This window comes from Mytilus californianus, unplaced genomic scaffold (assembly GCF_021869535.1).
Source record: "Mytilus californianus isolate M0D057914Y unplaced genomic scaffold, xbMytCali1.0.p SCAF_4, whole genome shotgun sequence".
Taxonomy (NCBI): domain Eukaryota; kingdom Metazoa; phylum Mollusca; class Bivalvia; order Mytilida; family Mytilidae; genus Mytilus; species Mytilus californianus.
In genome coordinates, this window is record NW_026262690.1 from 111070870 (window position 1) to 111089581 (window position 18712).

General features: G+C 32.8%; 1 protein-coding gene across 1 annotated transcript in view; it reads right to left on the bottom strand.

The window, feature by feature from the left end:
* The window catches only part of LOC127739138 (thyroid receptor-interacting protein 11-like), a 57445-nt gene extending 50051 nt beyond the window's left edge, over nucleotides 1–7394 (bottom strand). Inside the window, exon 1 of the mRNA XM_052250730.1 lies at nucleotides 7164–7394. Within this exon, the coding sequence (XP_052106690.1) occupies nucleotides 7164–7257 (94 nt within the window). The 5' untranslated portion in view covers nucleotides 7258–7394. The remainder of the gene's footprint in view (nucleotides 1–7163) is intronic.
* Between the last annotated feature and the right edge of the window lie 11318 nt (nucleotides 7395–18712).

Genomic DNA, 18712 nt, shown 5'->3' on the forward strand with positions numbered 1-18712 from the left:
CTATGTGGTATGGGTTTTGCTTATTGAGAATATAACTATGAGAAAACATGGAATAAATTGCTTCGCCATGCACAGCTGGATACAACCGCAGCTGGATACAACCGCAGAGGTCCAACCCTGAACAGTTGGGGGAAAAATGGACACAATATTCGTGCTTGACACAGGTCTGAATTTGGATTGTAATTAAATATTTGACACATAATAGGTTTCTACTAGAATAACTGTAGTCAAAGAACTTAGAATTGGTTATATGATTTGAATTTATATCTTATTGTTTGCTCTTGTGCAATACACTATGCTGTTGCGAATTGACCCCCCCTCCCCCCCCAAAAAAATTAAAATTTTACCAACCCTTTTTTTTTGCTTTTGTGCAATACACTATGCTGTTGCGAATTGACCCCCCCCCCCCCAAAAAAATTTTTTTTTTTAACCCCCCCCCCCCCTTTTTTTTGCAAAAAAAAAATATATATTAGAAGAAATTTTCTTTTTAATTTCTGATATCTGAAATGAGAAAAAATTGTCCCCCCCCCCCCCCTTTTTCAAAAAAAAAATCTTTCCCTCAAGATATGGTCATAATATCAATTCAATTTTCTTTGCAACCATAATTACAAATTTAAATACATCATAAAAGTCTTAAAAAAGAAAAAAATTTGTAAGGGTTCCGCGGAACCCAGTGTCTCGCCTACTTTTTCTGTTAATCACAGGCTCAACAAAAATGAGGAAGTAAATCAATAAAAATATTTCTCTTGATACTATCTTTTGATTGTAAGAAGCTTCTGTCCAAGTTTGGTAAAAATCCAGGATAGTTTATGAATCTAATAAATGTTTAAAAACTTTTACTGCAGACTGAATGTAACGTTAACTGGAAGAAAACAAAATTTCCTTCTAGATACTAGCATTTGATCATAAACAAGCTTCTGTCCAAGTTTGGTACAAATCCAAAATAGTATAAGAAAGTTATTAAAATTTTAAAAACTTTAACCACAGAGTGAATGTGTTGTTTCCTGGCAAAAAATCTAAGTCCATTTAAAAGTAAAATAAGGAAAAAATGTTTTTTTTTTTTACAAAATTTACTTCTGGATACACTCTTATGATCATAAACAAGCTTCTGTCCAAGTTTGGTAGAAACCCAGGATAGTTTAAGGAAGTTATTAAAATTTTAAAAACTTTAACCACAGAGTGAATGTGTTGTTTCCTGGCAAAAAATCTAAGTCCATTTATAAGTAAAATACGGAAAAAATGGAATTTTATTTTTACAAAATTTACTTCTGGATACTATCTTATGATCATAAACAAGCTTCTGTCCAAGTTTGGTAGAAATCCAGGATAGTTTAAGAAAGTTATTAAAATTTCAAAAACTTTAACCACAGAGTGAATATTTGGAGACGCCGCCGACGACAACGACGACAACGCCGACGGAATGTAGGATCGCTATGTCTCGCTTTTTCGACTAAAGTCGAAGGCTCGACAAAAATGACATACATAATCATGCCTAAAATTATTCCTTAATCAGCATTTTTAATAGTAAATTCTAAAAATAATTAATCACCTCAAGACAATACAACATTTCTTTATACATAATTTAAAAGCAGAGTAAGGGAGGTAATCCAAACATAACATTTTACTTTTAAGTAATTGTCCATTAACCAGGAAACCCTTGTTTTTCCCCCTTTTTTTCCCCTTCTTCCTAAATGGTTTGAGCCATAACCCCCCAAAGCCAATCCTAACCATCTCTTTGTGGTATGGAAACTTGTGGTCTAATTTCAGAGCGATCCATACACCTTTCCACAAGTTATTGTCTGGAAACTAGAAAAATGCTTATTTGGGCCCCTTTTTGGTCCCTAATTCCTAAACTGTTAGGACCATAACCCCTAAAATCAATCCCAACTTTCCTTTTGTGGTTATAAACCTTGTATTTAAATTTCATAGATTTCTATTTACATATACTAAAGTTATTGTCCGGAAACCAAATGTCTTTGGATGACGCAGACGACGACGACGTGATACCAATATACGACCGCAAAATTTGTTTCGGTCGTATAAAAAGTGTACATCTTTAATATTGTTATAGTTTTTTTATTTCACAAATACATATATTAGATATACTGTTTATAGAAGTCACTGAACCATGAAAATGACGTCAATAGTGCAGACATGCATTTGTATGCCAGGCAAAAACTTCAGAACATCTGCACACAAGATATGAAGTATCCAAGTATTCTAACTTCAGAAATATAAAGCTTTATGTATCACTAACAATAGCCAATCAGCAACTGATAAAGGTCCTGACTTTGGATAGGCATATTAACATGTGGCAAATTCCAACTATTTTGCAAACATTTAACTTTCTGATTTTGTCTTGAGCAGTTGAATAACAAATGATACAGAAAAAAATACAGAAAACAAGCATTCTGAGAGTATTGCATGGCAATACATAGTCCCCTACCGGTTAAAATTTATTGTACTGGAACAAAATTCTAACTTGATCTATAACTTGTCAAAGTCATCAGACCAGAACTTATATAGATACAAAGAATGGGTCTGCAAGTTTGGCTGTACCTGTAGAAAACTTATTTCAAACGGAATAGCACATCCTAAATTTTACGGTGATGTTGTAAACGGTAAAACCGAGCCCAGAAATTTAGAAACGATCCTTGTAAACTTATCAATCCTTTAAATAAACTTATTCTAAAAGGTTACCTATTCAACACTGTAACTAAATCTTTGAATATTGTTTTTATTGGTATAAATATTGATTTTGTTATCAGTAAATTAAAACCATACTTAATATTACACATATGTACTTTCATGGTACTACAATCTGTGGATATTTATAGTTTGGCATTGCACAAGGTCATGTTTTTCTCTGACTGTTAATGACCTCTTTATACTAAATCCATTGGATGTTAGATGTGTACTGATTGATATTTTAGTCTTTGATATGATTTTTGTCATTAGTTATTATTGTCTTTGAACTAACTGTCAGTAGCTGCGAGTACTCTCAGATCTGTACTTAGTATCCTTTTTGTTTTTGGGATGTATAAGTATCTATTTGTATCCATCTGATGAGTTAAGCCTTTTTCAACTGATTTTTATAGTTTGTTCTTATGTTGTACTGTTACAACACTGTCCCAGGTTAGGGGGAGGGTTGAGTGCTCACAAACATGTTTAGCTCATGTCTGTCATATTTGTTTTTCGTAAATTGTTTTGTTATAAATTAGGCCGTTAGTTTTCTCAATCAAATTGTTTCATATTTTTCATGTTGGGTCCTTTTATAGCAGACCATATGGTATGGGGTTTTCTCATTGTTGAAGGCCATACGGTTGCCTATAATTGCTTTCATTCACTTCATTTGAACTTTGGTGGATAGTTGTCTCATTGGCAATCATACCACATGATGGCACATCTCCTTATTTTTATATGGTGTAAACTATACAACGAATATTAAGTCAATATCTTCAAGCATGATGAAAAAAAAGTGAGGAAAACTGATTATTCGAGTGAATTTTCTAAGTCCAAGGACCATAACTCTGCACAAAATCATCAGACCGGAACAAAATTCGAACTTGATCTGTCACTTGTCATGATAAAACAATACACCAAATATCAATTCATTATCTTCAAGCACGAAGAAAAAAAGACTTCGTCGGTAGGGGACTAAAAACCAGTGAAGAGAATTTGAAGCACTTTGACTTTAACTCTATAATATGACTGATCAGAATCAAAGGAGATGAGTGGTACAACAACCAAATGACACAAACCCCACAATATTTTTAAAGGTCTGGCATATGGTATTCAAAAACCAACTGATGTCTATATCGGTACTAAGTTCTAAAAATTCTGAACAAATCTCAAATAACAAAAGAAAACTCTTTGTCCCTCTATTGATACATCTCAGAAATGTTAAAGTGGGGCAGAATAGGACATGAGAATGCATTGACTATAAAAACTGAAAAGTCAGGAATACACTTGCTACATTGCATTACATATGTGGTTTTGGTGATGTTGTTCTTGTTGCTTCTGAAGGACCAAAATATAAACAGACTAAAACAGTTGCAAGTGAGGTACTGTGAAAGTACTTTTAATCGTGGGTATCAATTTACATGGTTTGAGCAAAATTTACATGTACGTGGGTTCTTAAATTCAAAGAATTTGAAGTAATCAGAAACAAACATTCTTGAAAATCATGAAAATAACCAAATGTTGTTTTTATGCAAAATAGTGTGTTCATTTTCACTAACTTGTTCGTCTTTCATTACAGACACTTTCTACAAATTTTTAATAAAATAATTGCTTTCGAAAATAAACTGGTTGTTCCATGCTTACAAATTGTCTCGATTGAAGGAAATTGCAAAGTAAACAGTTTAATTGTTTGTGATGACACTAATTAACCCGAGATCGAATGATCAACAGATTAACGCTCATCAAAGGTATTAATTGGGCAATAAACATGTTAAACATATTAAAGAAAATGGTTACATAAAAAAATGTACATTGTAATTCGAATTTATATTCTTATGAAATGAAAAAGCAAGCCCAACACGAAATTATTATTTTTGTTTATTAGGAGATAAAGGGAACTCTTCATCATCGCATATCATCACCAAAAGTCTGACTTTCATCGATCAATAGTAATTTTTCATGACAAATAAAAGGTTAAAAGTCGTACATTTAATTTTTTTTTAAATGGGTAATATCCTGTCTGAAGTTGTATATATAGTTCATAGTTCGTTTGCTGATATTTGATGTATTCTCTAGATTAAAAGCCTGTATCCACGTAGTCAAACTTACATGGGGATCTTTTCATTTTTTGATTTGGACAACAGCTGTTATATTTCCTTGGACACTTAAATTCATGGATCAAGCCATCCATGAAAACCACGAAAAAATTGGTACCCCACGAATAAAAGTACTTTCACAGTATTGTTATTTAATGCAGTCATCTTTTATGGATTCATTAATGTGGTGGCAAGAGAGGGCTAATGTATCCAGTTGTGTGAAGTCTAGCAAAACATTTCCCAACCTGACCAAGATGATATTTAGTTTTGCAGGAAGCATTAATATTGGACATTTTCGCAAGCCAAGGACAATGAAGGATTACGATCCAGTCCCCTCCTCTCCACTGGATGGTAATCCTTGGCTAGCGAAGATGTAATATTGGAATAAGTAGAGGGCAAATTTGAAACCTGATCATCTCCGGAATGACGAATAAAAAAACATCAACATTGGAAAGGAAAAATTTCTTTTATCAATCCCTACAACACTGTAGAGTTTTAAGTAAATTGATCTAAGCAAACTCTAGTTAGTGTGCAATATGTAACATATTGCCTTTATCTGATACATTTTGTATGTATAGTCCCATAACTCTGGAACAACAACTATTATATAACAAATTAATTATTAGGATTTAGATACAGTTTTTAAGCTATCCATATAAAAATAAGATGTGGTATGATTGCCAATGAGACAACTATCCACCAAAGTTCAAATAAAGTGGATGTAAGCAATTATAGGCAACCGTACGGCCTTCAACAATGAGAAATATTTATTCAAACAATGGGAATAATGATAATCACCTGGAGCAATGGCAAATAAAAATTAGGTCCGGTAAGACCCCTTTTTGGCCCCAAAATATCGCGTTTTTACAATGTAGTTAAAAATGTCACTTTTAGCTATTTATTGGAAAGTAGAATACTTTTGATACATAATATGGGCTGTTTTTTACAATACAATGGACATGCATCAGGTATAAGCATCATTATTTCATGCAAAAATACTGAAATTTTCACAATTTCACCATGTGTGCTAATTTTAAGACGGTTTTTGTTTAAAATGAAAGTTGCCACAATTGTGTTCAGTCTTAATATTTATATACATGTTGTATTTAATGATTATACATAACATATATAAATGTTGAGACTGAACACGAATGCGGCCACTTTCATTTTAGACGAAAACCATCTGAAAATTGGCGTTTTATGGCATATTTGATAGATTTTTCATATTTAACCTTTAATTTGAGCGTCTCTAATGCCCAAATCAGTTCAAATCTTTAACATCAACTAATTGAATCGACTGAAGTAGACATTTGAGTGTTTAAAAAAAGTAAAAAACTTTTCATCAGATGTACTTTGAATTTTAGGCCGAAATTAACCCTTACCAGACCTTCTCCTTGCCCAACTATACTGTCTCTACTGCAGAGTCCTGAATCTTTCAATGCTCAGCTCTGTAGTTTAATTTAAATGACATGTTTTTACTTGCACCTGTATATATATATATAAATTGCACCACTTTTTGTTTATTAAATTTCAAAATTTTGCATGATCTCACTCTAAAAATGTGGCTAAATAGTCAACCAGTTGGTGGCTGCTTACTGGAAGAATTTTTTGGTTAATATGTGGACAAAGTCCCCAATTACAGTAAAAAAATCAATAAAATGAAAAAAAAAAATATAAATATATATACATGTACTAATGAACTCATAATTGTTAACTTTTTTTATCTAACTTTTTTATTTTCCATTTACCATGTTTACATTTTAAAATAATTTGAAGCTTATTCAGCATACGATTTTATGAGCAAACAAAATGTGTTCTCTTCGGAAACTCACCTGATCAATCAGTCAGCTTTTAGTATCTGATAAGAATTTTGAATAACATTCCGACTTGGTATTTTCGTGGTTTTAAAGATAATATAAATTATAACAATTTTATTCTAATAATTTTTTGATTTGAAAAAAAAGGTACCTGATGATAGCTTTCTTTGTTAAGATTGAAAAATGATGTCACAACAAAAATTCCTAACAACAGGACCAACATCGGAAAGGTTTCTATATTTCCGTTTCTTTTTCAACAGATTCTGATTTTAAACACAAAGTATGCTTCAATTCAAAGAATAATTTATTCAGGTTTCTTACCCTTACACAGGTAACACCTGTCTAATATTATCTATCAGTTTTTAGTTCATCCTGAGTATTTGGGAGAACCAATAAATGCAGATATTTTTACATGGGAACTTTTTGGTTGTCATGCTTGATGGGACGACACACTATTCTGTTTTTACTATAAATAAACAGTATTGTATATTACTGTATATCATTGGGACAATTTGACTCTTTGGTGTTTTCTGATTTGAACCTTTAAAGTACCATGTAAAACGTTTACCACTTGTTTCTTCTGTGCCTTCTGTTAAAATGTCTTTGGTCAAGTTGCTTAGCTGACCAGTTATTGACGATAGACTGCCCCCAATCCATGACATCTTAATATTCTGCTAGTTCATTATCATTGGTGTAAAAATTTAAAGGTGTACATGAGTAATGGTCGTATAAAAGTGACAAAATCTTATAAAATAATGGTGTTTATGGATTTGCCAACACGGCGGTAGCCATATTTATCCGGAAGTACAATAGGGCTTTGTGGGTAAACTTATTTCGTCTGCTTCAGGTGTCTTCAGGGAAGTCCGCGTTTAATCCTTTTTTCAGTTCATGGTATTTGCGAAATGAAACATTTTGGAAAACATGACCATTTTCACACCTATGTTATGAACAAAAATTTATGAATAAAAATGCAGCATCTCTGGTGTAGCAAAATTTGAGGGTCTGGATAAAAAGTGTATCGTGTGTGTGTTTAAAAGGGAAAAGGGGGGGGGGGGCTTGAATTGTTGTCCTTTGGCTTGATATTGTTGTACACAGGAAATAAAAATAAAAACAGCTAGAAAATATGCAAGAATGATTTGGCTCATAGATGTTTACAAAATTTTTCTCCATATTAAACCTTCAAAATATTATTTTACATGAGATACAGCAAGCTTATGGATTTATATAGTACTATTTAAATCCTTGAATAAAGTAACTTCCTAGAAATACAACAGGTTCGAACTGCAAAATATGGTATAAAAATGTTACGGTTCGCCATTTCTTTTCTATCCACTTTCTGACTGAAAACTGTTTCACACGTTATAGACGTCTGATTCGGTCATGGAGTGATAATTCTGGGACTAGTTGTGTTCATGCTATCCTAAAATTGATTGATTTACAAGAGTATCAAGTACGCTCATCTAAAACTAACATTAAACATATGGTGAAAAAGAAATCATATTCAAAATATTGTAACATATGAAAAAAAAGTTATTTAATGATAAAAGACAAAATAAGACCTCTGGAAATAAACTTAGATCTTATCCGGATTATTCAAACCAAACTTTAATTTTGAGTCATACTTATTGAAATTACCATATCTTCAAAGATGTGTTTTAACAAGATTTACTGAATTGGACCTCACAAACTTAGAATAGAAAAAGGTCGTTACTTCAATATTAAATTAGAAAATAGAATATGCAAACTTTAGAAATCCCTTTCTTAGCAAAATATTTAGTTAAAATAAAAATATTTCAAAACTTGATAACAAATCTCTTTTTATTTGGTTAATCATGTTAATGGGAAATGAAGATAAACACATTTTGACAAAAATTTGTCAATTATTTAGAGGTTTCAGATAAAAAAAAATAGAAATACAATATTAAATTAGAATTCTTTGTATACAGTCATAGATATATATATATATATGATCATTTCTGCATTTACATTATTTACATTTAACTAATAATGATGCTATACAGAGGTGTGCTGTCCAGTAAAGGGTCCAGAATAACAAACAATGGGTCATATTACATAATATATTTTTATTATTACAAATTACTTATTTCATTTACTTTAATATTAGCAGAGACATATATACATATGAAAAATTTAAAACTGAAAATGGAAATGGGAAATGTGTCAAAGAGACAACAACCCGACAAGAAAACAGCCGAAGGCCACCAATGGGTCTTCAACACAGCGAGAAAATTCCGGAGGCTGGCTTCAGCTGGCCCCTAAACAAAAATGTGGACTAGTTCAGCGGGGTTAAACATGTTTTGATCTCAACCCTCCCCCTATACCTCTAGCCAATGTAGAATAAACAAACACAGCAATACGCATAGTATTATCAGATATGTGTATATATGTCTCTGATATTAGATGATAATCAATTAAATCAAAATCAATCATGTTATAATTTGTTTAACCTATTTTTATTTTACTTAGATATTATATGATTGAAAAATTATATTGTAATTATTCTGCTCATTTTGTGATTAGCAAATAAAGTATTTTTTTGTTTTTGTTTGTTTGTTTGTGAGATAATCATTGTAATCAGATAAATCATTTTATGATACTCTTTCAAGGTAAATGCCTGTAGTGCGGTGACAAACAGGCAAAAAGTCGTCTAGATATTGAGTTTAATCTCTCCTAACAACACACGGCTAGTAAACATACACATGTCTACTTTAATTCCCCCTGTCGTAAGAAATTTGTATGGTCACAATTTCGTTTTCCGAATAAACTATTTGTAATTTGTCATCCACCCATTTCAAAGTGTTTATTTGAACTTATATGCCTACATTTTCTCCAATACAATTTGATTTTTGGAATAACCATCATTCAGAATTGTCAGTTTAGATTTTTATTTGCATCTTATCCATAAAATTATACAGTACAATTTCAAGTTATTTAAAAATATCGCATTTTTTCGTAAAAATATAGACATAAACTTTATTTGCTTGTCCCTATATGTACACATTTGTATTTAATTGTGTGATAAACTTGTTAAACATCCTGAAGTGTATTCCTGGTAAAAATTTCCAAGAGCAGGTATAGAAAATTATAAAGTTATTAATTTTTGATTAGCACTCAAGTAATATTTGAATTTACTGTATTTTTGCTATTATATATAATACTTTCCTTTCCTCAGCACCTGATATTAACCCTGTTTTTAAATTTGATATGGTCCGCGCTGCTTAGGCTTTAGTTTTGTAGATAACTGTTTGTCTATTCATCTTTTTTCGTTGTTTGTCGTCGTTTTATCGTTTTTCTCTCGATTGTCCCTTTGGTAACTTCTGTCTCACCTTTTGTCACAGTTTTCACAAATCCTCTTCATTTTCAAACAATTTGTTTTTTTTAGTTTCAGTAAAGAAGATTTTTTTAATTGGCCAAACAGATTTAAAAAGGAGGCAAAAAATATCAATGGGACATTCAAAACACATAAGTCGAAGATAAACTGACGACGCCATGGCAATTGAAGAAAGACAAACTATAAAAATAAGAAGATGTGGTATGATTGCCAATGAGACAACTCTCCACAAGAGACCAAATGACACAGAAAGTAACAACTATAGATCACCGTACGAACTTCAACAAATGAGCAAAACCCATACCGCATAGTCATCTATAAAAGGCCCCGAAATGACAAATGTAAAACAATTTAAACGAGAAAACTAATGGCCTAATTTATGTACAAAATAATGAACGCAAAACAAATATGTTACACAGCAACACAAACTAGTCCACAAAACAACACATAGAAAACTAAATACTAAGCAACACGAACCCACCAAATACTGGGGTGATCTTTGCTAAGCCGGAAGGTTACGCAGATCCTGCTCCACTAGTGACACCCGTCATGTAGCACATGGTAAGTACACATTCTGTAATAAGTCTGATTCGGTGATGATTGAGGAAAAGAGGACGGGATTGTGGTTATGAAAATTAAAACATATCCGCGGTTATCTGTGACAGATATTACCTAACGGTCAACAACTCATAATATGGCGTCAATAAAACTGTTGAAGGGATGACTTCAACTTTACCACTTTCGTTGGTTCACTTCCGATGCCCACATTTAAAAAGTTTTCATTCGAAAATCAGCCAAAATGATTTTTTATCTGATTTTATCTGTGTACCATAAGAGATGGAAAACATTTTTAATACTCTTTAACTAACTAATCTTGGACCTACCTGTTTTGTTTCGAGCTTAACTATTGTGTTTTGTGAAGACGAAACACTCGACTAGAGTACTATATTATAATCCATCTGTAATGAGTTTTCATGATACAGCCACCGTTGCGACGGTATCACCATGCCAGTAGTCAGCACTCCTTAGCTGATGGAAAAATATATCATTAATACTGTCATTTTCTGTAAATCTATCTTTACAGAGTAAAATTGAGAATGGAAATGGGGAATGTGTCAAAGAGACAATAACCCGACCATAGAGCAGACAACAGCCGAAGGCCACCAATGGGTCTTCAATGCAGCGAGAATCTCCCGCACCCGGAGGCGTCCTTCAGCTGGCCCCTAAACAAATATGTATACTAGTTCAGTGATAATGGACGCCATACGCCAACACCAGTGTGTTATTTTTAATGACTACACTGTTGAACAATTTTTTTATAACGTCTTTAATTTAAATAATGGCACCATTTTTACTGCACCAGATGCCCGTTTTGACAATCAATGTATCTTCAACGATTATTTGAAAACAGTCCTAAACCCTATTCAAACGTTGAAAAGCTGATAAAAAAAACGAACAAAGTAAAACACAAACACAGACAAGGATTCGAAGTTATGCATAATAGAAACACATTCCTTGATTTTTATATGATCGCAACAATTTTGTAACAGTAAAGGAGTAGGAAAACTTTCCCCTGTGTTTGTTGATACCTAAAAGTTATTATATGAATCCGTAATACATAGAATTTTAGTAAAGATTGAAGGAAGTCGACCCACCGAATTAGACATATCACCGGGTTTGTAATTGCATGAGCAACACGACGGGTGCCACATGTGTAGTAGGATTCTGCTTACACTTCCGGAGCACCTGAGATCACCCCCAGCTTTTGGTGGGGTTCGTGTTGCTCAGTCGTTTGTTTTCTATGTTGTGCTTTGTGTACTGTTGTTTGTGTTTTCTTTGTTTAGCCATGGCGTTGTCAGTGTTATTTTTGACTTGTGAGTTCGAATGTCCCTTTGGTATCTTTCGCCTCTTTTTTTTTACAAAATGGTCCTTGTGTGAAATAAATCAGGGGAAATTTGCCGTACCTCTTTCAATAAAATAACATCCAATTGTTTAAGTCAGTAGTACCGAAGTATTAGCAACTGGTCTGGTGATTCAAATGATATTACCAAAAAAAAATTTCTATATTCCAAAGCTTTTGATACTGAAATCTATTAGTCAAGCTAAATATTACAAATCTACATAAAATGAAAAGAACAGAATTTGTTATTAATTGTGACAAAAGTAGTTTATCGATGTTCAAATCTCATTAAGCTATTAGAAAGACAAAGGAGGATAACAAACAAGAAACAGGGGAGATAGCACGAACTCCGGGTAAGCGTCTCCTGCTATGCATCCACCACCCGCCTTGCGAATCTGCACACAGTCAAAATGTCACCACCGGGAAAAGGGCGAAATCAGTAAAATTTGAAATTATACGACTATTCTGGTATGTGAAAACAAGTCGCTAGTGACGTGAGACAAAGATATAATATCGTATCGGTCGACTGATTCGTGATGGTGACCGTAATACATATGTGGTGTTGATTTCAGTCCTCCTTCCTCATACTTCTGTTGGAGCAGATATTTTTGTGTATGGAGCACATAGTATGTAGAGCTGAGAGCATGATTTTACTTGTATATATTTATAGTTGGTTTGTGTTTTGTTAATAATCTATTTTTTCACAAGCTTCTATTTGCTTATATGACATTAACGATGAAAGACTTGTAGAACAGAAATCATTCCTGGAAACTTTGGATAAAAATTGCTATGAATTCTAAAAGAAGAATATAAAACTGATATTTTCAAAAAGGTTAATAATATTAATTGGGAATTAGGTGCCGGCTGTAAATGCCGCCAAGTTTACTATGTAGAATGTCTTCAATTCATCAACCCTAAAGTTTCAAAAACATTTCGTCTTGTTGTTTTAGAGCTGAAGATTTTTGAAAATTGCAATTCAAAATCAAGCATTGGTTCTTATGGTCATATTTTTCATCTGATCAGAAATAAGTAAGGAACCATTATGATCTTCATTCTTCAATATTCATGCAATGTTGGGTCCAAATTGCAAATGTAGCTTAAAAATGAAGACATGTTTGGCACTCTGGTATGGTATAAATGTAATATTATACCATAAATAGAAAAATAAAGACATACATAACTATAATACCTGATTATCAACAATGAATATTACTATCTGCAGATGTCAAAACTAATTAATTATTTTATATATAAACCAATTTATCAAAATAGGAGAAGATACTAAGGGACGAACCAAAAACCATAAATCGAATAAGAACAGAAAACACGAAAAGACGCTTCATAGAAAGATAAAGTTTGAGCAATACGAAGCCCATACAATACCGGAGGAGAACTCAGATGCTGTGGAAGTGTAAGACATTTCTGCCCCATTAGTGGCATATTCCCTGTAAAAGAGAGGCGGAAGATACCAAAGAGACATTCAAACTCATAAGTCGAAAATAAACTAACAACGCCATGGCTAAATAAGAAAAAGACAAACAGACAAACAACAATTCACAAAACAAAACAAAACACAGAAAACTAAAGGCCGAGCAACACGAACCCCACAAAAAATTGGGGTGATCTCAGGTTCTCCGGAAGGGTAAGCTAATCCTGTTCCACATGAGGCACCCATCGTGTTACTCATGTTAGTACAAACCCGGTAGTAAGTCTTATTCGGTAGGTCACATTCGGAGAAAAGGGGACGTGATTGTAGTTACGACAATAGGAACATATCTGTTGTCATTTGTGAAACGGATATTCCATAATGGTGAACCAACTCGTGATGGCGTCCGTAAAATTACCGAAGAGATGTTTTCAACATCACCACTTGGAACTCTGGGTTAAATAGCTTTCTTGTGATCAGTAACCCTCTTTCAAGGAAATCATGATAGGAAAAACAAGCCCTGGAATATCGTATCAACTGGATATATACTCCGTATGCAGGCACTGCTGGAATGTTGCTACATAGAAATGGAAAGTTCAGAATTGGAAAGCTGAAATCATCTCTTTTGTCGTAAAATTTTGTTTTCAACCGACCCTCATTGTCAATTTCTAGATGTAAGTCAAGATATGAGGCAGTAACTGTATTTGCTGTATCATTTATCTCAAGTTCGATGGGATAGATGCGTTCAACATAGTCAACAAATTTTGAATTATTTAGTGAGAGAACATCATCTTTATAGCGGAAAGTGAAGGTAAAGGATAATGCTAATTTCTTTTCTTTCTTTTGGAACCCTAAGTTCATTACCTTGCATTTGAATGGCAACCCTCTATCAAGGAGATTATGAGAGGAAATGCAAACCTTGATATAGCGCATAAACTGGGAGATATACAATCAAAATGCAGGTGTAGCTAGAATGTTACTACACAGAAATGGAAAGTATACACTGGGAAAACTGAAAACATCTCCTTTGTCGTACAGTTGGAACTCCTGTATAAAATATTCCTCCCACGAAAAAAGCAAAAAATTCGACAAAAAGAGGAGCATAGTTGGTTTTCATAGGTATGCCGGTTGTCTATGGAAAAACACATCCTCCAACGTAAACACCACATTTTATTTGACAAAGCTAATTCAAATATTCCATGATAAAATGATTTGGTAGCACAATGACATATATGCAGATCTCACTATATGTAGAATTCCTTTTCATTTGATTTTCACATTCTATTTTTAATAACTGATTACACACAAAAGTACGTTTTTCTTTTTCAAAAGTCGAAAATAATCTGACAACGCCGTGGCAAAATAAAGAGCTGCGCCATGAGCGCATGATACGCCCGTCACTTTTTCAAAGAATAAAGTTCCATAACTCCTCAATGTCATATCAAAAATTTATAAAAAACCAAAGGGAGGTTAATTTAATAGATATAAAGCAGTCATTAAAGTTTCATGAAAACTGCTCAAAGCACTTTTGAGTTATTGTCCGAAAACTGGAAGATCCCCTCTTCTTTTATGAATAAATTACCATAACTGCGAAACGTAAAATCTAGAATTTATAAAAAATCGAAAGGTACGTCAATAGATATGAACAATTCACCAAAGATTCATGAAAACTGCTCAAAGCATATTTTAGTTATTGTCCGAAAATTGGAAAATCCCCCTTTTTTAATGAATAAAACACCATAACTCGGAAACGTAAAATCTAAAATTTATAAAAATCGAAAGGGAGCTCACGTCAATAGATATAAACAATTCACCATTTCATGCAAATTGGTAAACGCGTTTTTGAGTTATTGTCCGAATGTTGACGACGGACGGACGGACAGACGGACGGATGGACGGACGGACAACGGTATACCATAATACGTCCCATAAACGGGCATATACAAACGAAAAAAGACCAAAAAGATAAACAACGGTATACAAAACACAAAACAGAAAACCAAAGAATGAGCAACACGAACCCCACCAAAACCGGGGGCGATGTCAGGTGAACCGGAAGGGTAAGCAAAACCATGAAGGTTAGATGGAACAATTTTACTTTGTAGCATAAGCGCGACAACTCTGGCTTTAAGACTGACTATTGGTGCAATGCTTGATGTACTAGTAGATAACTCATATCGTGATCTGCTTTGGGAATGTTCACTGTTTGCCTTGTTTCTGCATTCTTCAATGAAAATGTCGGAGAACTAATGACAGTATTTGTTAAATTGCTTTGCTGTCATGCATGGTCTTGATATTATCTGCATCTGGGTTTTTTTCTGATTTACAAACCAAATGTTATATAAACGAATTTGTACATAACAGATTTGGTGAGCGAAATCGACGTTTGCAGTCTATCACTGTTCAGCTAAACAAAATTTCGGACTATACTATTGAACACATTAGTTTTTTTTGCAGTGTTTTGAGAAACGATTATGTGGGATCTAATATGTATGCAGAATTAAAAATATATAAATATATGTCTTAACAATGCAAGTTTTCTTTATAAATGTTAAGTTTTGTTGTTATTTCAAGAGAGAACTCTCTTCTTCCTTAATTTTGTCAATGGAGATAGAAAACAGTGCCAATACATATAATCAATATTTTCATATTTCTGATTGAACTCCCGGGTTTTCTTTAATGCTGCGTCTGCTAAAATGAAAAATCGGATTTAAACTTTCTTAGATGCATATATACACCGATCGTATATACATATACTTTCAATAACATGCCTTGACTTTCTTGTTGAGTTTGTAAACTAATTTGATACATTTCAAAACATTTTCATTGTTTAGTCTGGATTACTCATATCAATGATGGAAAAAGAAGGATACATAAGCATTTAAATATAATGTTGGACGATAAAAATAAGTTACTTTCTTTAAAATGAAAAGCCATTCGTGAACCGTAGGACGCATACAGATCCGAAAACTTTTTATAAGTGACACGATTTTGGTAAAAAGCTGAGTAATATATCTACAAATATTGTTTAGTTTTAACATATAAACTACTGATTATAAAATAAAAACTACAGTTTTCAGAAAGGTTTTAGAAAAATTTACTATGACGACAAACTAATAACATTACGGTACCATTTTTACTGCACCTGATGCACATTTCGACAATAAATGTCTCTTCAGTGATGCTCAAAGCCAAAATATTTAAAAAACCAAACCTACACAAAGGCTGACAAACTGATTAAATTTAGTGTTGGCAAAAGCTCAAAACTTTTGGCCAATGTAAGCTAAAAAAGTTAACTGATGTTCTTACACAACAAGTTAATCGAATGCAGGACTATATCTAATATTATAATTTTCAGTTTCTGCAAAATGGATGTTAGGTGAGTCGTATATGCTAATTGTATGCAAGAATAATCCAATATAACTAAAATTAGCACTAAGATATCCTGTCTTGTCTGGATGTATTTATCATATCATATACACTTTCAAATTTTGTTCCCTGAGTGCCTTAATATCTTGCCATTCAGTATGGTCTTTTGCTCATTATTTTTGAAAGGTTTTACAGTGACGGAACTGTAGATCTTCAATAAGTGTAATAAGGCTTCTAAAAGGCGGACAAATGATTCAGTGACAACTAAACAGAATTTCATAATGCAAGTCTTAGGGGAAATGTGCAATATAATGACACCTTTAAATTTGTTTTCATTATTCTGTACTAGTTATATTGGACAATTCAATGTGAATGTATTCACAACTTGTCTATATTCAGTAGAATTCAGAGATTGACATGAAGTGAGGAAGATTGTCAATCATTGATTGACGTATAAGGAATATTGGCCTCTTATTTTTGTTGTTGAGTTGTTGTCGTACTGACTTATACCCAACATATCCTTTTATAATCTGATTAATGTAATTATGTGTTGTTCTTTTCAGAGCATGTTCAAGTATTCAGAAAACTCCTGCAACTAAGATATTCCTCAAAACTGATTTATTTTTTCTTATATTCTGATTATTAATTTAATAAGCTTAGTTACTTGGGGAAATGCTCAAATTTGAGATCATGCAACGAAATGTTCAAAATAACACCTTTCTTTGAATAATTACAAAGATTAAGATACTAGTTAAGGTATGTGCATCCTTGATGATTTGTATTCATATTTTCAGGTGCATAAAATTTTCAGAATAACATTAACCGTTGAAACTTTTATTTCATTTGAAGTTCTATTTTTTGTTAATATATAACCTTGTTTTAAAATATGCAAAATGTACTACCATCTAACAGAGACATCTAATACAATTGTATTATACATCTCCGCAACTCAACACGTACGGTTGGCATCTATTAATGTATACGATATTTTTTTAAGCAATACTTAATTAGCTTTTTACTTTCATATCTTTGAATCAAAGTTTTATTTTTGCAATACACTATAGCACGTGATTATAAAAGTTTATTACAATCTGTGCCTACAATAACCGAATGAAGGACATACAATTATATGTAATAACCGTTATAATTAAATGAAAATGAACTGCTGACACATGTTATTTCAATCTCTACTTTAAATAAACATTCCCTTGTTTTGCAAAATGTACCGACAATAAGAACGTAGGGTTTTTTACGTATTAACAAGATTTATGAATAAATCATTTTTTAAAGCAACCTCGATTTGTTTAATAAGCTTTTTATTTTTTATTTTTGCAATACGCGTGGCAGTGAAAGATTTCAGTCTGCGCGTATTTGATAGGGACCGCCAATAAAACACATATAATAACCGTTATCATTCATTGAAAGTTTTCGGGGCATTCCAAGATCATAATTCCGTGGGTATCGGAATGGCCCATGGTTGTAATCATTGATTCACCAATATATAGGCATTAGGGGTTTAGAGTTGACTAAAAAATCAATCATGTTTACTTGGCATTAAAACTTTCTGTTATTCGCAAAGGGAGGGAGAGATAACTTGAAGTTCAGTTGCCCTTTCATAGGACAGTGTTGTTAAAATTCTTACAAAAATAATAAATTAATTATAGATTATTATTCGGAATTTTCGATTTTTCATGCTTTTCGTACTATTTGATTTGGCTCTGCAACTGTTTTGATTCGAGCACCCCTGATTAGTCTTATGTAGACGAAACGCGCGTCTGGTTTACCGAATTATTAGCCGGGTATCTTTGATGAGTTTTTACTAATTTTTTATCAAAAAATGCTTTATATTTGAAACCATGTCCACGACACAACATTTTCTCCCGGCAACTTCCGAAGCTAGAAAGTCTGCTTCATATAAAGACTTGACAAAGATAGACGACTTAAAACTGGGATCTTTTACAAAATTCCCATATCTCAGTACCGACAGTAGTAACATACTCGCTGCTTCAGCGTGTGATATTTACGTATCTCAACTGATATGTTACGCCTCATATCTTGACTTACATCTAG